The sequence below is a fragment of the Rutidosis leptorrhynchoides genome, chromosome 9 (genome assembly GCF_046630445.1).
Source record: "Rutidosis leptorrhynchoides isolate AG116_Rl617_1_P2 chromosome 9, CSIRO_AGI_Rlap_v1, whole genome shotgun sequence".
In the NCBI taxonomy this organism is placed as follows: Eukaryota; Viridiplantae; Streptophyta; class Magnoliopsida; order Asterales; family Asteraceae; genus Rutidosis; species Rutidosis leptorrhynchoides.
Genome location: NC_092341.1, coordinates 41,444,335 through 41,468,012, shown reverse-complemented (window position 1 = coordinate 41,468,012; position 23,678 = coordinate 41,444,335). Strand labels below are relative to the sequence as shown.

Here is a 23,678-nt window from a genome sequence, read left to right as displayed (position 1 = left end):
TCAATTCATATAGTCAAATGAAACGTTCTTAAATATCGAGTTCTTTATGCCTATGGTCTCTTTCCGAAATCAAGGGGTTAGTAAAATCCGTGGCTAACACTATCCAGACATCAAATCGCATGGTTATGATCACCATGTTTTCCATCCTACCTGTCAGCTTTGTATTGCGACATAAGCGCTCAATGTTTTAGATGATTTTAGTAACATTCATGATGTATTTCATGCATCCAGCTTACTAAAAATGCATGTAAGGCTAAAAACATCATCTTTTCTTTTGTGGATATATTCAGACAACATACTCATGTTAACCAGAAACGAAATCAATTTGTTGATCTCCTAAGAGACTTAATTAATAGCATATACCTATTCTTACTTTTATACGCCAGAGTACCTTTCAAGGTAAATAGCTCACTTTTTAGCCCACGAATCTTTCGGAACTTTGATACGCTACTTCTTATTTAAATACGGTACCATTTTTTTTTTGTCACTCCTCAAATTTCGGGACGAAATTTCCATTAACAGGTGGGTAATGTAACGACCCGACTTTTTTGACTTGCTTTTGTGCCTTGTATTTTTGCGAAACTGCGTATTTGTGCTTACTGTGTTACTTTATACTCTGGAAACTTGATTTACGTGGTTTACTTCCATTTATATGTTAAAACGTGCCTTAGAGTACGTAGGATACATAACTTGATCATTGGAAGCCTTTATAACCGTTAGTGTTATTTGACATTTCGAATAAACCGCGAACTTGCGCGCACGTTTAACTTTTGTTATAATCGGAATATTATGACTGCGAAATATTAATTAATATTTTATAATAATAATTACCTGGGTTTTTGGATGCTTAATTACGCGTAGTAATTTAATTATGCACAATAGTTAGTCTTGTTGGACTTTCTACCTTGTTGGGCTCAAGCCCACCCTACTCTAGCTAGTGACCCAATTAATTAGCCCTTGTCCATGTCATCAATCCTTGTCAAATTCCTTGCTTATAAATACTAGCCCTTGTCCATGTCATCAATCCTTGTCAAATTCCTTGCTTATAAATACTAGCCCTTGTCCATGTCATCAATCCTTGTGAAATTCCTTGCTTATAAATACTAGCCCTTGTCCATGTCATCAATCCTTGTCAAATTCCTTGCTTATAAATACTAGTCCTTGTCCATGTCATCAATCCTTGTCAAATTCCTTGCTTATAAATACTAGCCATTTACCTCTCATTCAAATCACTTGCTCATTTGGTTTTCACACACACTTGTTCTTTCTTTCTTCCCTTTCTAGTATTGCTTGTTGACGACCTTTCGGACCGACTTACTACTTGCGTACTTTCATTACCGACTTTACCGCTTTTATCACTGTGAGTTATAGCATTCCCTTTTTACTTTAACTTATTTTGGGAACTGAGAATACATGCGGATTTTATGTTTTACATACTAGGCACGAGTACTTAAACTTATATATGTGTGGGTTATACAACGGCATAAACATTCCCTTTAGCTCGGTAACGTTTAATCATCGGTTTTTGAACCGTGAACGCGAATCATAGATATGGATCCATAGGGTTTGACATCCCCACTCGGGCTAGTTGCGCTAGCATTTAACGAGTGTTTAATACTTCGTAGACATACGCACTTGCCAAGTGTACTTTCAGGGGGTATAAACGTTAAGTTAGTTACCGAGTGCCCACGGTTATACATATACTTTATCATACTGATTTGAATTACTGATTTGAAACGCTTGTTTGAAGCACTGAAATCTCGTGGCCTACATTACATTACTGAATACAAACAAACTATAGCTCACCAACATTCGTGTTGACTTTTTAAGCATGTATTTCTCAGGTGTTTAGACGTTGTTGCTTCTACTGTTAGCCTTGCTGTTCTAGTCTCGATGTATAGACTTGCTGTTACAGACTTGCTGTGTTAGACTTCCGCTGCATTACTTAGAGATGTCTCAAGCATGAAACTTTTACTTTGCATTCCCAACTTATGTTATTTTCAAAACAATAGCTTTGTAATGACCTTAGTATCATGTACTCATGTTAATGTTTCATATTCATCTTTTGTAAAACGTTATCTGTTCATGAATGCAAAACTGGTTTTCAAACAGCATATAGTGTTTGACCTTGTAATGATCCTGTTGTTGATGTACCGTACACGATGATTTTGTACGGGGCGTCACACAAAAGACTTTAAACATTTAAAAATTTTGGGCCATGGGGCCCACCTCCCTTGCACCATTCGGCCGAACCCCCCTTAGAGGGGGGAGTACTTTGATTTTTTTTCCATTATTTCCCATTTACACTTTCATAAAATTTTCTAAAAACCTAACTCCAAATATTTTCTCCCTTCTCCCTTTTTCTTGCCCTTTGGCCGTCGCCCCTCATCCCCAACATCATCATCTTCATCAATTTTTGGAGCTTGGATCATCAATTGAATAGCATAAACGCGTTCCTCTCGTTCTTCTCTACGCGTTCATACTTCTCGTTTCTCGATTAGGGTATAAACGCTAACCCTAGATTTTTCAATTTTTCATTTATTTTCTGTATTTTGATGTTTAATTAGTAGTATGATGTTTGTGGATTATTGTAATGATGTTTGTATGCATAGATGTACTCATAATTGCATGTTTTCGGTTTGTAAAATTCTGGACAGCAGCTAATTCGTGTTTTCTGGGTTTGTGACTGATATAAAAGTTAAAATAAACTATCTAGATGAGTTCCTCTCATCAAGACATTAATTTTAGACTCCGGATTCATGTCGTTTCGATTCCCGGAGCCCTAGTTATGATCAAATTACTATTTTGTTAAAATTGAAATGTGGATTGACATGAAACAGGTTTGGTCCGACTTTGTGACCATCCTTGATATCTTTAGGGTGTGTTAGTGTGTTAGGACTGATGGTGGGACGAACTTTCATGTTCGGGTCACCTAAATCCGAGCCACGGTTCACCCGGTACGACTAAAACACGGTTTTGAGTAAATTGAAGGTCCAAGTGGTGCCATGGCTGATTACCACGACTTGTGGACTGTTCTTGGTGTGTTCTTGAGTGCACCATTGTGTCGGGTGGTTTGAATAGGCGGAGATGCATATAAGGCTCGCCAGAAATCGACACCCGGGGCTCAAAATACGACCTGATGAACTTTTGAATTAAAACTTATGATTAATTCTAAAACTTATGATAAAAATAATGAAACTCATTATTAATTAATTACTTATGATAAAAGAAGTAATTATTATTATTTAAGAATTATGATATAAATATTTATTATATCACTTGATTATTATTTATGATTTAATTAACATTTTAATTTAACTTATGATTAATAATATTTTTATTAATGAAAAATACTTATGATAAGTATTAAAATTATTTTATGAGAATATTATTATAAGACTTATAATGAAGATTAAATAATTATTTAATTATTATAAGACTTAATTATTATTTAATTATGATTTAATTATTAAATACTTATAATTTAATAATTATATTTAGAAACTTATGATATGATTAATAATTCATTATTAATTAATAAAACTTATGATATGATTTAAAATTTATTATTAATTAATAATATTTATATTATGACTAATATTTAATTAATTAATTAAATACTTATGTTATATTAATTATATCATTTCAACTTATATTAACTTTAATAATTCATATTATTTAATTAATCTTATGTTATGACATAATTATACACTTTTAACTTTAATAAACATTATAACTTATGTTATTATTATAACTTACACTTTTCAAATTAGTGTTGACTATGTTTGATCAATGTTGACTTTTGAGTTGACTTTCGGTTGACTGTAACTTTCAGTTGACTTTTGTTGACTTTCTAAATAAAGAAACTTTCCTAACTTAAAAACTTTCTAAAAATAGAACTTTCTAAATTTGGAAACTTTCCAAAAATAGAAACTTTCAAAAAATAGAAACTTTCCAAAAATAGAAACTTTCCTAAAATAGAAACTTTCCAAAAATGGAAACCTGCTAAAAATAGAAACTTTTTAAAAATAGAATGTATGTGTCCGTACGCTGTTCCAGTCAAACCGATGCTTGCCGAGTATTGTTCTATGTCTACTTGCAACATGTACAATAGCTATCATATTAAGACTTGACCTAAATTAGTTATTTATATCGACCTTCTTTATTTATAGGTCGGCGTTGTGATCGTTCCTGATCACTTTATTCTATTTGTTGTTCGCTTGTTTGTGTGGTTTCTTCAGTTGCTTTTAAGGTGAGTTATAGTCCCGTTTTTACATACTTTTCAAAGTATATTTTTGGGATGTGATTACATGCATTTTCATTTATGTTTAGACACAAGTAACAGTTAAATTTAATTATTCATTGTGAGTTGGACAAAAATATTCCCTAGTCTGGTAACTGTAATCATTGGTTTCTACTGGTGAACGCGAATCCTATGGATAGATCTATCGGGTTTGACAACCCCATTTCGAGCTAGTCGCGCTAGCAATTTATAATCGGAATGTTTAGTACTTCGTAATTTGTTGTAGATACACTGTCCAAGTGTATATTTTTATTGTGTTTGGCAAGGGTAAATAAAGGGTTAAGTGGTTACCAGGTGGCTCATTGATAATGGAATAATGTTTAATGTTTTCTAACATTTTTAAATCTTGTGGTCTAAAGTTTACTTATTTATTTAAACCTATAATTCACTCAACCTTTGTGTTGACAGTTTACTTGCATGTTTTCACAGGTACTTGAGTTTTGTGATGCTTTCGCTGTGTTTAGAAGAGTCTGCATGCATTTGGGCATATTTTATGAAACATTTTATGAAACTTAAGCTTGCATTCTATTTTTGGATAATTTAAACTTGTGGGTTTGTTGGCAAGGTTTTGTGTCAACTTTTGGTTTATTACTATGGTTGGTTGTTTAAAACTACATATTTTGGTTTGTTTCCTTTTTGGGAAACTTTTGAAATAAAAGAATGCAACTTTGTTTATTTAATTCATTTAAGTCCGATCAAGCTGTGGGACCAACTGATGGATCCGTTAAGTGTTTTGACGGGGTCGTCACAAGTTACGTGGTAGGAAGCTGCAGTATCTACCATCCATTTCGTGTCTTCTCGTGAGACGTGAAGGCATGTCTCATCATGGGTTGAACAATAAGCTACCTCACCAGAGATAGTCACTAATGTTTCTCCACTCTTATTCTTCGGCTGTGAACTGCTTTGACCTTGTTCCTCTTTCAATCTATAGCAGTTCTTCTTCATATGTCCCTCTAATTCACAATGATGGCATTTATATGTTGGTTTTCTGCCATCAGCTGACCTGCCCCTGCTCTTGCTTCTGCCTCTACATTTATTTTTGCTACTCATTCGCTGTCTCCCCCGATTCTCTGTGACAAAGGCATGGGTGTGATCTGTGCCCATGTCCTTTCTCCTTGCCTCTTCACTGAATAGGGCATCCTTGACCATTGACATGGTAAGTTTGCCATTCGGAGCTGAGTTGCTGAGTGTTACGACCAGCGTTTCCCAGCTATCGGGAAGAGAACTAAGTAGCAATAGCGCCTGAATTTCATCGCCAAGAGGCATCTCTACAGACGATAACTGGTTGACCAAGCTCTGAAACTCACTGGTATGCTCGGCAACTGAAGTTCCACTTTTGAGCTTCATGTTGGCTAAACGCCTCATCAACAAGGCTTTATTCCGAGCAGTCTTAGCCTGGTACATGTCCTCCAACTTTTTCCAGAGGGCATATGCGTCTGTATCTTGTGCAACATGGTGGAAGACACTATGATCAATCCATTGACGGATCTGACCAATAGTTTTTCGGTTTGATTTCTTCCAATCTATCTCTTTGGCGCAATCAGGGTTTATACCCTTCAATTCAATAGGATCGAACAAATCTTTAAATCTGAGGAGATCTTCCATCCGAGGTTTCCACATCGTGTAGTTTGTGGCTGTGAGCATAATCATAGCTCCAGAAGATGATGTTGACTCTTCTGTGGACATTATCACCTTACAATTGATTTTTCAACACTAACGGGGTTGAATTTTAGAAAACAGATATCACCGTTACGTCCGGAACAGTTAAAAATGGTGGAATAGACACTTCGCGGCTCAAATTTCACTTACGTGGTAAAATTATAATTTGTTATAAACTTCAGGGACCAAAAATGAAATTCTGAAAATTTCAGGGACCAAATTGTAAAATTTCAGAATTGCTACAGTACTACTACAGTAACTTGCTGCATTACTGCTACAGGAACTTGCTACAATGCCGCCAGCTGCTACAGTGAATTGCTACATGACTGCTACAGTGAATTGCTACAGGACTTTCTTCTCCGGCGAAAATTCCGACACCGGTCGTCTTCTCCGGCGAGATTCCGGCGAGTTGACCAAACTTTGACCGCGTTTTCTGGGCTCGTTATAACTCCGTTTAAGTCACTGTTTTTTGTGTTGGACTCGGTTCGACGAGACGAATCCAATGGTACACTCAAAATTGAATTTTGAGGAAACTTCAGGAGACCCAAAAACTCAACCAACGTCTCTAACCAAGCTCTTGATACCACTTGTTAGGAAGAGAGGACCGCCTGGACGTTGGGAGATATAAATTTGAGAGAAAATAACTCTATTACTCACAAGAATAGATTACACGAGTATTACAAAACTAAAAAAAAAACTCTCAAACTCACACAAACTATCTAGGTTGTGATTACACTTCTCTGAGTGATTTTGGGATGATTTACAATGAAAGTTTGCATCTCTATTTATAGCAAAAATTCTATGGCGGTGAATGGTGTGAACGAGGAAGGTTGGCGGAAGTTGGCGGTCGTCATCGTGTTCAAGTTTGCCACTTCCATACGCGTTGTCAACGTCGGCAGCTTTGAACATCTAGATGACGGCTGGAACAGAGCCATCTAGATGACGGCTGGAAACCACTGGAAACCATCAATTCCATCGTGACTATTAAGTTTATTTCATTCGCAGTGAAAAGTATGTTACGTGTTTATATATATATTTAAGGAAGAAAAAAGGTATTGAAACGCCGTTGAAATATAAAAGAAATTTAATAATTTATATTTTAAATAAATAAACAAAACGTTGATAAGAGCACTGGGAGTGGTAACTGAGATCATTTGGCATGTCAGGCGTGACTTGCTGAGTCAGAAAAAATGGGGAGTGGTGACCTATGTCAGTTGGGGTATGTCACTTATTAAAATAATATTATTTTTGTATATGAATATGCCTCAATTTACGTCGCGGAAGAGACTGACTTGCTTGGAACGGATGTTGGCGACGGACTGAGGGAGTGGTGTCACTTGCAGTGGCGGATCCAGGAATTTATAATGATGGGGGCGAAAAAAACTACATCAACAACAATAATTTAAAACAAACTAACTTCACTATTAAGCATGTTCAAAACAGGTTCAAAACCACCCAATTACTACCAAAAAACTGCACGAATTCTACAAAAAAATAAAATAAAAAAAATACACAAATTCTACCAAAAAAACCGCACAAAATAAGTCCATTAACTACACTTTTCCTTTACGAAAACGCATATTCTGGAAACGATGAATCACATCTTCATCTTTAACACTGGCGAGAGCTTCTCTTTCTACTGCACAAATTACACAAGCATTCAAAAACTCATCCCCAATACGATTGCGTAAATTCGACTTTACGATCTTCATTGCCGAAAAACATCTCTCAGCCGTTGCAGTTGCAACGGGCAAAACCAAAGCAAGTTTTAGTAATCGGTAAACCAAATTAAATGATAGATATTTTCTTGTTTCCACCATCACTCTTGAAAGGTCGCCAATACCATTCAAGTTAGCAAATCTTGGATCCTTTCGAACGTTATGAATGTACATGTCAAGTTGTTGTTCTAGCTCAATCATTTCCAAACTATCGAAATCATTTGGATATAACTTACTCAACCTCATTAACTTTGATGCATCAAACATTGAAAATGAATTACGAGGATTCAACGCCGCCATACTAATAAGTAACTCGTTACTTGCCTCACTAAAACGATCACTAAACTCTTGAATCTGCATATCCACAATGGTGTTAAAACATTCAACCTCGTAATAATGTTGATTAGTTATCTTGTCTCTTTGTCTTCTTGAATTAACACAATTCACATTCATTTTCAACATTTCGATATCATGCTTCTCACAAAAAGAAGATATCTTCTTTAAAAGTTGCTCAAACCCCGTTATTCTTAAATCTTGCAACCTTTCTTTGGTTGACTCCACCAATGAAACTGCTTCCAAAATGTCTTGATCTTTTCTTTGAAGAGCTTGCGATAATATATTTGTAAACCCTAAGATGCGCAACATTAGATGCAAATAAAACACAAAATCAAACGATTTTAAATATTTCAAAAGACCGTGTGCTTGATTTTGGCTAGAACCATTAGTTCCTTCCTCTTTAACATATTCAAGAACCTTTATAATGGAAGGATACATATCAATCAAAAGCAAAAGTGTTTTATAGTGAGAATTCCATCGTGTATCTCCGGGTCGTATAAGAGAAAGTTCTTGATTCAATCCTTTCCCGGTTTCAATTATACCACTACCAATTTCTTTTTCTACCCTCTCTTTCTCTTTGTCAAGCAAAATATCTTTTCGTTTACAAGAAGCACAAACAACATTCATTAAAACCGCTAACTTGTCAAAAAAGTTCACTAAGGCCAAATGCTTTCTTGCAACTGCCACAACCACTAACTGAAGTTGATGAGCAAAGCAATGTACATAATATGCCGAGCTATTTTCCTCCAAGATTTTTGCTTTTAAACCATTGAACTCTCCTCGCATGTTGCTTGCTCCGTCGTAACCTTGACCTCTTAATTGTTTCAAACTTAATTTATGTTTAGCAAAAAAAGAATCAATGGAAGATTTAAGAGACAGAGAAGATGTCTCCTTCACATGAACAAGGCCCACAAATCTCTCTTTAACAAGTCCAAGTGTATCAACATATCGTATAACAATGGCCATTTGTTCTTTTTTTGATACATCACTAGACTCATCAACTAACAACGCAAATACATCATCACCAATTTCCTTAAAAATTGATTTAAGCACTTCTTGTTTAAAGCACTTAACAACATCTTTTTGGATACAAGGAGACACCAATTTATTATTCCCCGGAGCTTTAGGTAGTTTACGAAGTTCCTCATTTTGACTTATGATCAAGTCCAATAATTCTAAGAAATTTCCTTTGAAAAGAGACGCTTCCGTCTCATCATGTCCACGAAATGGTAACGCACACTTTAAACAATATCTACAAGCATATACTGTAGCACCCAATCGAATTCGATTCTCGGTTTTCACAATGTCATCTTGTTTATGAAAGGCTGCGTGTATAGATTGATTTGGCCTCATTAACATATCACACTTTTGTAGAGCTTTGTTATGAAAGCTATTAATATGACCAACATGATCTTTAAATCTTTCCGTCTTGTTCCAACTATTAAACCCTTCCGTCACAAATGCCTCATTACCACCTTGATCTCCAAATAAGTAGCAACATAAGCAAAAGGCTCTATCTGCTTTAACACTATACTCTAACCAATTACTATATTTATCGAACCAAGCTTTGACAAAACGTCTCCCATTTGTTTTTGGAAAATCATTACCGCGTGGTTGAGAAGGTCCTCTAATCCAATATTGTCTCCTTATCTCATCTCTCTGATTAGGGTTATATTGAAAAATTCGTGGTCTATAATACGGATCGTACGGAAGATCATCTATTTCAACAACATTAATGGGTGTCGAAGAAGACGGTTCCTTTCTTTTGAAATAATTTTGCATATCTATTAGTTAACAACCTGTTAACAATAAAAAATTAAAAATTCAAACATTCTATCACTCTATCGGTTAACAACATATTATCAACAAAAAGTTACAAATGCATAAATTTGCATAACATAAAGCCTGAAAGTTCTAGACTGTACAAGTACTTTATAAATTATAATGGCTATTCAACAGTTTGTTATTTTGATCGAGATATATATATAATATAAATATGAAATATGAAGAATTTATCTCCTAAATAAATGGACAAAGACTTGACCCAAAATAATGGCTAATCAACAAACAAACAGTTGTAAAACTATTCAAAGTTTATAAACAATTACAATTCGCAAGATTATTCACATATATAATATATTCACAGGAAAAATTGTTAAGACAAGTGAAAATATATACCTGATGTCGATGTTTGATGACGATTCAATCGCTTCTATGAGTTCGATCAGATGCAAAATTGAAGACCTAAATAATAAAGATTAAAGAAGGTGAAGTCCAATTTCGCTTATTTAAAAAAGTGAATTGATGGAGTGAATTTGGGCTGGGGGCAAAACTCCATATTGTGGGCTAATATTAAAAAAAAAAAAAAAAAATTGCTAGTTGGGCCTTAAAATGGACCGGGGTCATCTGACCCCATTTGCACCTTACTGGCACCGCCCGTGGTCACTTGTGACTAGGTGGGGGACGGGGCATGTGACATACCCCACTCCCATTGCTCTTAGTATTTATTCCTTGCTTTGATGCGTGAATCTTTGGCAACTTTTTTATTTTTGAATTATGAATAAATTCAAATTTATTATTCACAAATGTTAATCAAGATTATAATTTGTTATTCGTATTACTATTAACTATTGTGTAAAACGATGATGAATAAGACTATATATAGTTACGTTCCATGGTTGAAACACGAAAGCCATTGACTTATACCGTTATACGTAATCAAATTAGATCACATTCACATGAAATAATATTACAAAATCTTTACTAAGATAAAGAGTATATGGTGATTGAAAATATCATATTTAGGAAGTTAAATCAAACACAATGGTGTATACACTAAAAGTTCACTATATTATATACACAATAAAAAAAAAAAAGCATTCACGAATTTACATAAGGTGTAGATTGACGAGAACACTCAAACTCTGCGTTCTTATACAAACACACCAAACACACTTTGGAAAGGGGCAAATTTTTGACATGAATGGCTTTGAACCCGCTCCCACATTTGTAAAGAGTTTCACATAGCGAGCCCCGACTTAAGACAATGGGTACAATTCACGCCGAAACTCGGTACAGAATTCAAACTTTTGATGTAAACAATTTTTAAACCATCCCAAGGTAGCTCAGTGGTAGGGACCCTGACATCCTTGCAAAATGTCTCAGGTTCGAAACTTGGGGTGGTCAAAGAAGGATTGGAAACAGCCATGGAGTATTCATTCATGATGGGTTGCGTACAGTAGAATATGGGTCTAATTACTTACCCTTAACGGATAACCCGAATAAGGAAAACCTTGCAACTTTAGATGTACACCATTTTTAAAGGATATGCGAGTTTGAGCCTTTGGTTATGTTTTACATACCAATAAAAGATAATTGAAAAGTTCACACCTGAAGTCTGCTTTAAGAAGTTCGGTTTTAGTAGTTAACCTGCACCATAGACCATAGTTAAGTACAGTTTGGTTTGTTCCAAGTTTTACAAACCCGTGTAACCACGACTAAAAATGAGACCAAGACATTAAACAAACACAACCAGTTTAAACACAACCATCTCGACAAATCACTCAACCAGTGGCCCAGAAGGCCAGAATAAGGAAATCGTGTGTAAAACAAATAAAGAAACCCCTGCAGAATTGCAGAGCAATACAATATAGACAACTTCATCTCATGACATTAAAACTTAGGAAACAAAACAAAGTACTCCGTATCACCACAGTTGAATCTGTCATTTTCAACAAAAAAAAAAAGATACGTATTAACTACCCAATCAACGTTATATGCTTAAAATACATGCATAACTAGCACAAGTGGTAATTATACTATAACAGGGTGGCTGGTCCTAACTTACAATAACAGATCTAACTGGTCACTGGACAATTTTAAGGGGCCAACTAAATTGACCCGATTGTTAGTTAGTGATGATGGAACATGAAGACTTAGTTGATAATTATATCTATTACGATTACGACCATAATAGCATAAAATACTACAAAAAAAGATCTACAACATAAATTTTGCATTAAATTAAACCTAACTAACTTCCAACCTTAAGTCAAGCATAGTAATAGTAATAAAAAACATATCAAAATGGAGGCCATAATACAGAGGTCGGAAACCGAATAACACTATTAAACCTTACCCATCACACGTTTTATAACCATTCAAGTATTTGACTTTAATCATTACATCATTCAGCTGATTTCTTCTTCTTTTTCTTCTTGCTTTCAGTAACAGCAGGGACATCATCCTCCATTTCAACATCTTTGCTCTTCTTTTTCTTCTTCTTTTCTGTCCCATTCTCTGTATTTAAACCATTTGTAGCGGGCCACGATTCCTCCTCTAGTGTTCTCTTTTTTTTCTTCTTCCCGGATTTAGCTTCAGCCGCATCTCCATTTGCAACCGCATTCTCTTTGTCATCTGCCTTTGCATCATCGTTGTCTTTCGATTTCTTTTTCTTGCTTTTCTTTGAAGCGGTTTCAGAAGCTTTATCCACATCCATTTCTGCACATGAATATCAACAACATATTCTTGTTATCAACCTCTAAAAAACAAAAGTTTTAGGACCAAATGTGTGTAATACAAACTTTCGAACCTTGAGTTGCAGCATTTTCTATAGCAGACTTCATCATGTCAATGTTCTTACGAGGTGCAACACCTTTGTCATAGAAGTCGAGACGCTCCTCAACTTGTTCACGGAGCTTGTCTCCAAAAGACGTTGTGCTGCTCTCTGTATATAGTTAAATAATAAATAATAAAATAAAATTATTTTTAGGCAACACAAAAAAGAGTAAAAGATTAAGAAAGTAATATATGAAAAGGAATATTGACAAACCTGCGAAACAGTCAATACGAGATGCAATCGAACACTTGTTAGCTAGATAACGAGCCATACGACCTTTGTTTTTGGCAGACGCACGTCCAATGAAAGACGAATGGAAAATAAGACCATATTTTGGTGTGTTCCCTTTTGTCTTCAAAGCCCTGAAACCAAAACAGAACAATCAACAACAATATTCAACTACTTTAACCACCACTTAATAATATAGGCATAACATATACCTAAACAGAGCCTTTTCAGCACCAAGAATTTGAAGAGTAGATGAAGGACACTTGGCAAGATTTGTAAGACTACCAGCGTGAGATATCAAACGGGCCCCGACAACTTCCCCAATCAACGCAGCCAAATTTGGTGCAATATCACTCATTTTAGATACGAGATAATCATAAAGCTTCTTCCTGTACTCTGCAAGATCCATCACCCGTTGTGCAAACATCTTCACATTAATCAAGTCAACTGGTGACAAGTCCTGCCCTGAAAACGAAGACACAAAAAATATATATAAAACAACTGATTATGTGCAATTACGTTTATCAAGGTAGGAGAACTCGCAACACGGGAGTACTCTGATGTTGACCAAGTTTGACTTTGACCGACTTTTGACCAAGTTTGACTTTGACCGACTTTTGACCAATTTTTCAAATAATCCAAGTTTTGGCCAAGTTTGACCAAGTCTGACCAATTTTTGACTGAGTAAACTCGAGTTTTGACCGAGGTTGACCGAGTACTCGGACCAATCTTAAAAAACTCGGCTGGTTATAGAACCCCAACGTTTATAACAATATATAAGTATCAACTATAGCCATACCCATTGATGCTTTAGCAGCTTCTATTACTTCCTTTGCCTTATCTTCATCTCCAAGTATATCAACTAGGCCTTCTAACTTATCTTCAGACAACGCTGACTTATCGTCAATAAATTTGGCGAGTTTAGCGTAAAGATAGTTGTCATTAACAATCTTTACTAGCTCAGGAAAATGCCACGAGTACCATTCCCTGCATCAAACATCGTAAACTTCGTATGCTATCACAGTTCATATGGCTGAAACCAAAAGAAAACGCAAACAAAATGAACAAACCTGACTCTCATAGAGAATGAGTTTACATCCTTATCAAGAGTATCGAGTAGAAAGATTGCTTGAATGACCATATTGTCAACACGGTTAACATTAAACTTCACCTTTGCCCTGCTGTAACTGTGGGCCAAACCAAGTTGAGCTTTCTCCAAGTCACCAGGCTATGTATATTTAAGCAAACCCAGGTCATTAGTTAAAATGATTACAAAATGAATGAACTTTATACGAAAACAAACTATTATGCACAAAAGTAGTACCTTGAGATTCTCAATGAACCTGTCAAAATGAAAACGAATGCCACGAATAATCTCGGAAATAAACTCATTACTCTGGCACGGGATCTTAGTTTCTTCAAATATGTGAGAACCAATTTTAGGCTCACCTACTCCTAAACTAAACTTAGCCTTTTTACCTTCTTTCACCTTAGGCAGACTCAGTTCCAAAAAGTTCCTCAATTCATCAGTCATTTGCCCTAAATATCATAAAAGAAATAAGTTTATCAACTTAAAACATAAAAAGTACAACATTTACAGTTAAATTGGACCAATTTAAACATCAAATGAATCATCTAATCTCTTCTTAAGTGAAAAAATTTCACCAAACTAGAACAGAATATATGAATATGAACATAATTTTAATCAAAGACATTAATCATATAGCTACTCTGTATTACATATAACTTCAAAAGTAACATGATTTTATGAAAGCAGAGTAAATTACACAAAAAAAAAAAATCAAAGGCAAAAGATTATGAATGTATAAATTATACACATGTGTAACAATCTTCAACATCCTTCAGCAACCAGAGATAAAACATCTCTATAAAAAGTAAGACCTAAAACCTAATTGCAAACATTTTCAAATATCAATTCAATTAGCAAGCAGATATATGTACAAAAACATGTATTTATATGTATATAAATACAAAATTAAAAGTACCTTCGGAGACAGCATTGCACTGATTGAGAGCATCAAGAGCAGATTCAAAAGGATTAAAAGCAGCAAGTTTAACAACTTTACCAAAACGATTAAGATCAGTTACAGAGTTACGAACAGCCTCTGTATTTTGACCAATTTCGTCAATACCGTGAGCTAAAAACAGAGCGTAACCTGAAGAAGACTCGTGTAGAACATACAACGCCATTGCAGAAGACAAGAAATGGTTTTAGGGTTTTGGGCGTCGCTTTTTGTTCTCGCTCTCTTTTTATGGAGAGCTGCTAGGTTTTTTTTTTTTTTTAGGGTTTTACAGCCCAATTTATTTATTTATATTTACATTTATATTATTTTTTATTTATACTTACTAATATTACTCTGTACCTCTATCCGTTAAATACTTCATCCGTTCCATTACAACGTCTGCACAGAGTTTGTCACACCCTAAATATGGACAAAAGGTAAATGTGACTATTCATACTATAACACAAGTGTAAAATGAGACCGAATCTAAATGAGACGTTTTAAAATAACATTTAAATGAGTTTTGCAGCGAAAAATATATTCAACGTTTACATCATTATGAAATAAATGTAACAAAATGTTAATAAAACATAAAATGATAAATGTGGACTCCATGCCAAGCAATCATCATGTATTAGCTAAATCACCCGAGACAAAACATGTTTAAAATGTCAACACAAAGGTTGAGTGAATTTATAGGTTTATAAATAATAACCAAGCTGTTTTTAGACCACGGGATTTAGTTATAAATGTTGATATAAACATATCAAAAGATGACATGGGCGTATAATATCGAAGCTAAACAAGTTACACCGTGACACTTAGAGTTCGTGTCGGTAATCATTATCATGTAACCAATTGACCAGAGATCAATGGATAGAGACGTTACTCTCAATAGGTGTATCTACAATAATTTAGCTTGCATAATAAAAACCAGCAATTGACGATATTATGGTGGGGATTTAGCATGTGTAAAAACATGAAATAAGAATATTCATGTGGGTTGCATATAGTTTGAGTACTTGTGTCTAAAACGTAAAACAATTTAAAAACAAAGCATGTGTCTCACCCCAAGTTATAATGTCAGTGATAATAAAATGAGCAAAAGTGTGGCTATGAAGTTCACCTTAAGTAGCACGACGAAGAGTTATCCCTTAAAAGAAATAAGAGCAAACAAGCAGACCGGGATCTCAACCTAGAGATATAAGTTTGGTCATTAGTTGTCTAACCGAAAATAAAAGTTCATAAGTTAACTTATGAGTTGTTTTATTAATGTTTGCGTATCTACTACAATCATGTTTTGATGTTATACAACTTGTAACAAACCTCGGTGATATCAAGTAAGTCAAGGGATGGCCAGATGTACCGGGGGCAAGGATTCTTTCAGTTTGACTATAAGTCACAACCTTTCGTAATCCACAACCATATCCTAAATGGCAACCTAGACACCATCCAAACGTGATCGTAAGTAGCGGTGAAATTTCTATAAGTCATAAGTTATCGTTATGATTATAGTTTTCACTTGTGTTGTGTGTATAGAAATACAACACGAATATCGTTACTTGTATAGTATATAAAATATAAGTTCACGTTATATATTATATATTAATTGTTTGTATAATTATAAGTATTATTATACTTGTTTAATTATTGTTTATATAATATATATATATATATATATATATATATATATATATATATATATATATATATATATATATTGAAACAACCCAACCCGTACTCCGTACGCTATAAATTTTTTTTTTTTTATAATATACACATTTATGCGCCAATTAAATATGTAGACCAACTCACAAGTTTCATTAAACCGTACAACCATTACCAATGTTTACAAAAGGCACAATGGCCGTTAATTAAGTTAATACAAGTTTGACCGAATACAATGGTAGTTTATTAACCAAACGACCCGACGAGCATGGTTTGGGACTAAACTACCCAAAAGGTGGCCAACTTACAAAAGCTCCTACAAGCACATCATCAAGGGCATCTAGTGCCCGACAATCCCCTTCCCTTTATCCTCACCTGCAACTAAAAGATAAACAACGAGAGGGGTAAGCTAACGCTTAGTGAATGCAATAATTATACATGATCATATATAACCTACTTACTTGCATACACTTACACAATACCACATACGTGCTAGCAATTCAACAAACATGCAATCCATCATGCATAAACTACTATCCACGTTCCACATTACGCTAGCAACAATAATAGCATATAGTTCACAATATAATATGCTAAGTACAATTCGCACAACCATGGTTAACCAAGTATACAAGAGAACGGTACATGTAAGTCCGTTGGAGTTCATAACATCCACTAGTGTTACTTATACACCGCGTAATCACTAGTCCCCCGGGTGATGTCTTAAACACCGCGACTAACTCACCCTTACAACAATGTGGCGTCTTAAACACCGCGACGAATCCACACTTCATTCAATACAATGAGTGGTGTCTTGAACACCGCGACACTTCCACTCTCACGACATTGTGGTGTCTTAAACACCGCGACAATCCCACAAGTCAATTACACAAGGAGTAGTGTCTTAAGCACCGCGACAATACTACTCGTTACCTAGAATGTGGTGTCTTGAACACCGCGACACTTCCACATTCATACCACACAAATAAATACATTATATACGTTCACGCATAATTATTCCACTCACCTTGACGCAAGGATGATGAATAATCGCTTCCAAACTTCAAAGCCAAGTACCTAATACATTAAGTACCAATTCAATACATAAACTAGTGGAATTAACCACATTACATTTACTTGGGCATTTAATGACTCAATTTCGCATTAAATGACCCAACCACACCACAACCGCCCTCTTAATGGCCAAGACTCGACTTTAATTACCAACATTAGTGCATTAAAGTCTACTAGCCTCAATTGACATCCACCTAGGGTAATTTACACCCATTTTACCCAAACTAGGTCAACTAGTACATTCTTGACCCAAATGACATCTCTTTCAATTCTAACAAGTGTTTAATGCTTACAATACCATTAACACTTTCAAACTCACAATTACAAGATCAAAACCCTAGATTATGGCCATTAGGGTTTCATTACAACAACCTAACCCAAATTCACCCATTTTACTCCCAAATGGGTCATACAAGCTTCTATTAACCAAAACCCTAGCCATAATCAATTAAAACTCGAAACTTAGAGTTAGAACTTACCGAGACTATCACCACGTAGCTAGAGTCACAAGGAACAACTTTAATACTTGCTCCAAAGATCAACCCTAAATCCTTCCTCTCTCAATCTCACTTTGAATCCAAATGGGTGTTAGAGTTTTGGGAGAGAAATTGAAAGAAAATGAAAAAGGAAAATGAAATAAATGAACTAGTGGACCAGATTTAATGCACCCATCTGATCTATACGTCCATTTACCATTTTGCCCCTCAAAATCTCTTAATTTAACCTAAAACCGGAACCTGGCCAGCAGGCTTGCCGCGGCGCGGCACTAAACGTCGCGGCGCGACGAAACGCATGAAAAACAACACCCTTTAATCCAAGTTCTGATCAAATCTTTGCTTGATGTGTCGCGTCACGGAGCCCTGTATCGCGGCGCGACAATTGCCTGGAACTGGTGCCCTCGACTAGCTAATCAATTTTCCAAGGTTTCCATAACTAATAACCCAAACGCTCACTTTAATACACATACTAACCCCAACCTTGAGTCTCACACAACTCAATGCCATCGTGACACGTAGGTAAACACGTTCGCGCATGCATTCAACATTTATAATATACACATTCTCAAGTAACTAACATGTTAGCTAACTTAGCCACATAACGAGCAAGTTATAGACGTATAATAGATTAGGTGTGTACCTTTAAGCGTGTACGGAAAAGCGGGGTGTTACATATATATATATATATATATATATATATATATATATATATATATATATAACCACGCAGACTTGCCTGAGTGGCCACCGATTAGCCCAATGAAACACATCACCCGAGTTCAATCATTGGCTATGCCAAATTGTTTAAAAGGTGAGTGTGACTAGAGGGTGCATATAATGCGCAATTCACCCGGTACCAGGTCTAGCGCCCGGGAGGCTTGATTACCCGAGGTTTTACCTTCTACAGGGGAGCCAGTGTGCTTGTTCATAGGAGGGTTTCCTTGCTTATCAAATATATATATATATATATATATATATATATATATATATATATATATATATATATATATATATATATATATATATATATATATATATAGTTTTAGTTATTGTTGTATTAACATTAAAAATACATTAATAGTTTTGTTTTATATAAGTATTCAAATTGTATTAACTATTTAAATATAATTATTGTCTTAATATAATAATATTATATTAATATGAGTAAGTAATTATATATATATATATATATATATATATATATATTGTAAATCTATTTTAAATAAAGATGATATTATACTTTATAATAAATTTATAGTATTAAACTTAATATATTATATTAATTTATTATGTTATCTTAATAATAATTTAAATATTATTATTAAATTCACATATAAAATTCAGATATAATAATTATCATATCTTTATATAAATAATAATTATGTGTTTATAAAAATAAAATTTTAATATTTATATTTAATAAATAGTCGATATATATATAAATATATATTTTTTCAAAAAATAGTAGATAAATAATTGTATTTAAGAATAAAAAAATAACATACATATATATATGTGCTTTCGGTATATATATATATATATATATATATATATATATATATATATATATATATATATATATATATATATATATATATATATATATATATATAATACACATATAATATAAGATATCATCTTAAAATAAAATGATGGAACTTTCTAGAATTATTTTGTTATTATCTTTTTACTATTAACCGAAATGTATTAATAATAATTTTTATTTTTCAATTTTTATTTATTTAATTAAATTGTTATATATTTTTTCATTTAATTAATATAATTACCTTACAGTTTAATATTTTATAAAAGTGCCACATTATAATTTTAATACTTTGTAATATTAACTATAGTTAATTATATAAATAATATAAACTTTAATGAACATGATGTGTCGACTGAAAATAAATATTTAGTCAACGTTGTATTAAAGTAGAGTAATTACTTATTAATTTAAATATTAATAAGCATGCAAAAACCCTATGAGTAAAACAGTCATTTCAAGTATGAAAGTTTGAGGGTTGTTATACAGTTTCAAAAAATTTCACGTTATTTCCATCAATCTGTAATCTTATCTCTCCATAATAAACTCTTTTGATCGTTGAAATACATATAGACACTTAAAATAGGACATCACAAAATAAAAATGTGAATATTGTGGAATGGAGAGAGTATTAAATATGGTAACGGGCGTTAAATTCTGTTGATTAGAAAAGTAGGATATCACTGTTGAAACCGACTCACTTTAAACGGGGTTTTTCCCTAATGAGCCTAATTACTATGTGATGTGTCAAAAATGTGTGCAGTAATGCGTGCTTTTTAATCTACTTTTAAATTTATAATATCTTAATTTATGATTTACTTTTAACACCCTAACGAGTAACAGAACCCGATCAGATGTAATTTAGTATTTAGTAAGTTAAGGTTCATCCCAAGAGAACGAGTGGATTTAGAATATAAATTTGATTTTAAGTTTTAAGTTGCTATTAAATAATGATTAAACAAAAGAACAGACAAATTGCAAATAAATAAATTGAAGATAAACAATAATAAAGAAAACACATGCTTAAATTTTTCACACTTTGTTCACAATTGCCTTTTGAATTAAAACCAACTCAGATTGATTACTGACCTAAGAATATCTAATCCAAGATTAGTTGATCAAGTTAACCCTAGAATAGATGTCTAGATTTCTTGCTTGCCTTAAGACCTGATAATAGATTTAGTATGATTAACCAAACCCTAATTATAGTTACTAGCTATAATTCTCACGACTAAACTAATCTGATTTTATTATGTTTAAGTTTACTAAGTTTTAAATCTAGTGATATTATAGTTAAAACATAATAGTATGATTAGTGTAAATCAGATTAATCTAACGGTGGTATTTTAATCAGACATAAAACATAACAGAAAATACAGAGATTCTGTCGGATTACAGTTTATGTATTTAAGAGATAAAGCCGGCGGCTTTGTCAACGAAGCCGGCAGCTTCGTTGATTTTTGTTGAATAATTCCGCCGAATATTTTTAGTTGGTCTGAGTATAAATTACAGTCGAATAATAAAATTACCAGATAAAGCTGGCGGCTTTGGTCTATGAAGCCAGTGGCTTCATAGCCCGAATCTGGGTTTCTGTTTTCTTTCATACATTTCGAATGTTTGGGCAATTGATCACAAAGTGTTACATGATTCAAGCATATGTAAGGCTATTAGCCCATAACTAAAGTAAAAACAAATAAAAGATAAGACTTAAGATAAAAGATCATACCGACATAAATGAGATTGAAAAACAAACTTTGATTGAATAAACTTTAATGTTGAAATAAGCAAAATCATAACTAATTCGTGTTCTTACTCTGAATGCAGAGCAAAACTGTTCTGGTATATTAAACTCTGACCCCTGAGGTCTCTATTTATACTTTTCAAAACCGCCAACCCAAGCCGGCGGCTTGGATGGGAAGCCGGCGGCTTCCCTTGATTTGGATTGGGGAATACGTCAAACTTTGAAGTTGAAGAATACGTCAGATCTTTCCGTATATTTTAAGCCGGCTGCTTGACTCCTTTCGAATCAAGATGTAAATCTTTTCCATAAATAGCTTGAACTTGGTCGGCAAGCAGACGAAACCGTGTAATTTAGGCCGGCGGCTTCAGTATGAAGCCGGCGGCTTTACTCTATTTTTCTTGGGCTCCAAGTTCATCAATTTCTGCCATCAAATCTGGAACATTCTGGATGACTCGGCGGCTTTACAGCCCTTAGGCCGACGGTTTCATCCTCTTTTCTGCGTTTTTGACTGTTTTTGTTCATGTTTTGATCATAACTCAAACAAAATATTAAAAATACTTATTTCCCCGTTTTTACCCATTTTAGTGTGTTTTAGCATTGAAATGCTTTAAAATACCAAGATAACTCCTCAAAATGTTATCAAAATACTGTATAATTTTGGAGTTATCACTCTAAAAGGGCATTTTAGTCTTTCCACACTAAAAGATGTATTCCCTATTACATGTTAACAGTAAATATGTATTATCTATTTTTTTAACATCAATTTTATTACTAAACAATCACCCTCTAGCAAGCAACTATAGGGGATACAAAACCAAACAATTACAAGGGCTTAACAAGCCAATCATTCCAACTAATCATACATTTTCCTCTACTAATACACCAATTAAAAGAAATATTACGAATAGAATCAAATAACAATGGTTTCTTCATGCCATCACCGGGGAACGCCAAACTATTTCGGAACCGCCAAATAATCCATAACAATGCCGCCACTATCGAGTAAACTTTCATATTTGTCTCCTCGCTTTCACGCCAATCATCGAACCAACTTAGAAACTCGAACAAACTAGAAAAAACCGGTAGTGCAATATCCAAACAAATCCTACACATCCTCCAAAGACTCGCCGCCACTTCACGCCCGAAAAAAGTATGCTGAACATCCTCCAAATACAACGAGCAAACCGAAGAATGGATATTAGGAACGTCAACTCCATGATTAGAAAGATTCACCCTAGTAGGTAATCTATCTAACGCCATACGCCATAAGAAAATATTAATCTTTCTTGGAACAAATTTTACCCACTTTGTCGGGAAAAAGTAAGTCGATAACAATCTATCGTCTATATATAATCTCGTCCCACTAACCGAAAAATTTTCCTCATCATATAACACCCATTTCCACCCATCAGGTTCGTTAGTTAGTGCAATACTACCCAATTCGGTGACCAAACTCTCAAGTAACACCAATTCGGTGCTTTGAATGAGCTTATGGAATTGTTAGGAGTTCCTATTCTTACTGTTAAAAATGACGAGTGGGTGTGCCTCTATAACAAAAATCGGTTCTTTGCTGTTAACATCGCTCGCGTGCTTCTTGATAGCAATCGGATTCCTACGGCTCATCTTGGTACGGTTTGGTATAATTTTCTCTCGCGTAAAATTAATATTTTTTTGGGGCGTTTTCGTTTAAATCGTATTCCAGTTCGTTAGAACCTTTCCGCAAAAGGAATTGATGTTGACTCTATTGTTTGCCCGGTTTGTAATAATGATATTGAGACGAGCGACCATCTATTTTTCAATTGTAATATTGCACGTGATATATGGCATAAAATTTTGATTTGGCTCGGGTGTGGGTTGCCTCAATTATCTTCTTGGGACTCGTTTGTGGTATGGATTGAAGGTGTTAATTTATCCGGCATTGCGAAGAAACGGATTATTGCGGTTATCGTTACTTCTTTATGGACTATATGGCGATTTAGAAACGGCATTACTTTTCATGATTCTTTTTGTTCTATTAGTAGTATTTTTGATGTTATTAGAATTTTTTCTTTTCGTTGGATTAAAAATAGAAGCCATTTAGTTTCTAATTGAAACTTATGGTTGTCTATGCCATTGTAATTATCCCTTAGCGCCTTGCTAGGGATGGTTTTATTTTATATATTATACATATTCTTTGGCCGAAAAAAAAACACCATATTCCTCGAGCCAATATCACGTTTCCATTCGCATTTCCAACCATTCACATCAACTCTATCCGCCAAGGTGCAAT

General features: G+C 34.2%; 3 protein-coding genes across 4 annotated transcripts; all 3 read right to left on the bottom strand.

Moving 5' to 3' along the window:
• Nucleotides 1–7,515: 7,515 nt before the first annotated feature.
• LOC139867980 (uncharacterized) lies at nucleotides 7,516–9,798 on the bottom strand. Its single transcript, XM_071856322.1, has one exon. It carries the CDS (start codon nucleotides 9,796–9,798, stop codon nucleotides 7,516–7,518), a length of 2,283 nt encoding a protein of 760 aa, XP_071712423.1.
• A 1,780-nt stretch (nucleotides 9,799–11,578) lies between these two features.
• LOC139866361 (nucleolar protein 56-like) lies at nucleotides 11,579–15,148 on the bottom strand. 2 transcript variants are annotated; one of them, XM_071854589.1, is made up of 9 exons: nucleotides 14,869–15,148; nucleotides 14,187–14,401; nucleotides 13,933–14,090; nucleotides 13,662–13,849; nucleotides 13,075–13,327; nucleotides 12,848–12,996; nucleotides 12,608–12,742; nucleotides 12,155–12,516; nucleotides 11,579–11,737 (listed from the first exon to the last, which is right to left on the bottom strand). In XM_071854589.1, the coding sequence occupies exons 1-8, from the start codon at nucleotides 15,071–15,073 to the stop codon at nucleotides 12,203–12,205; spliced, it is 1,617 nt and encodes a 538-aa protein (XP_071710690.1). In that variant the 5' UTR covers nucleotides 15,074–15,148; the 3' UTR covers nucleotides 11,579–11,737; nucleotides 12,155–12,202. The 2 variants fall into 2 exon arrangements, with proteins under 2 accessions (XP_071710690.1, XP_071710689.1); XM_071854588.1 differs by lacking the exon at nucleotides 11,579–11,737 and having other exon boundaries at nucleotides 12,015–12,516.
• A 7,083-nt stretch (nucleotides 15,149–22,231) lies between these two features.
• LOC139867979 (uncharacterized) lies at nucleotides 22,232–22,669 on the bottom strand. Its single transcript, XM_071856321.1, has one exon. The coding sequence runs from the start codon at nucleotides 22,667–22,669 to the stop codon at nucleotides 22,232–22,234; it is 438 nt and encodes a 145-aa protein (XP_071712422.1).
• Between the last annotated feature and the right edge of the window lie 1,009 nt (nucleotides 22,670–23,678).

Bases quoted from the DNA above. Each gene is read 5' to 3' on its own strand.
- LOC139867980 (XM_071856322.1), bottom strand. From the start codon at position 9,798: ATGCAAAATTATTTCAAAAGAAAGGAACCGTCTTCTTCGACACCCATT.
- LOC139866361 (XM_071854589.1), bottom strand. From the start codon at position 15,073: ATGGCGTTGTATGTTCTACACGAGTCTTCTTCAGGTTACGCTCTGTTT. The intron at 14,402-14,868 runs GTACTTTTAATT...TATGATATTTAG, and splicing joins GTGCAATGCTGTCTCCGAAG to GGCAAATGACTGATGAATTG. The intron at 13,328-13,661 runs GTATGGCTATAG...CTTCGTTTTCAG, and splicing joins AGCTGCTAAAGCATCAATGG to GGCAGGACTTGTCACCAGTT.
- LOC139867979 (XM_071856321.1), bottom strand. From the start codon at position 22,669: ATGGCGTTAGATAGATTACCTACTAGGGTGAATCTTTCTAATCATGGA.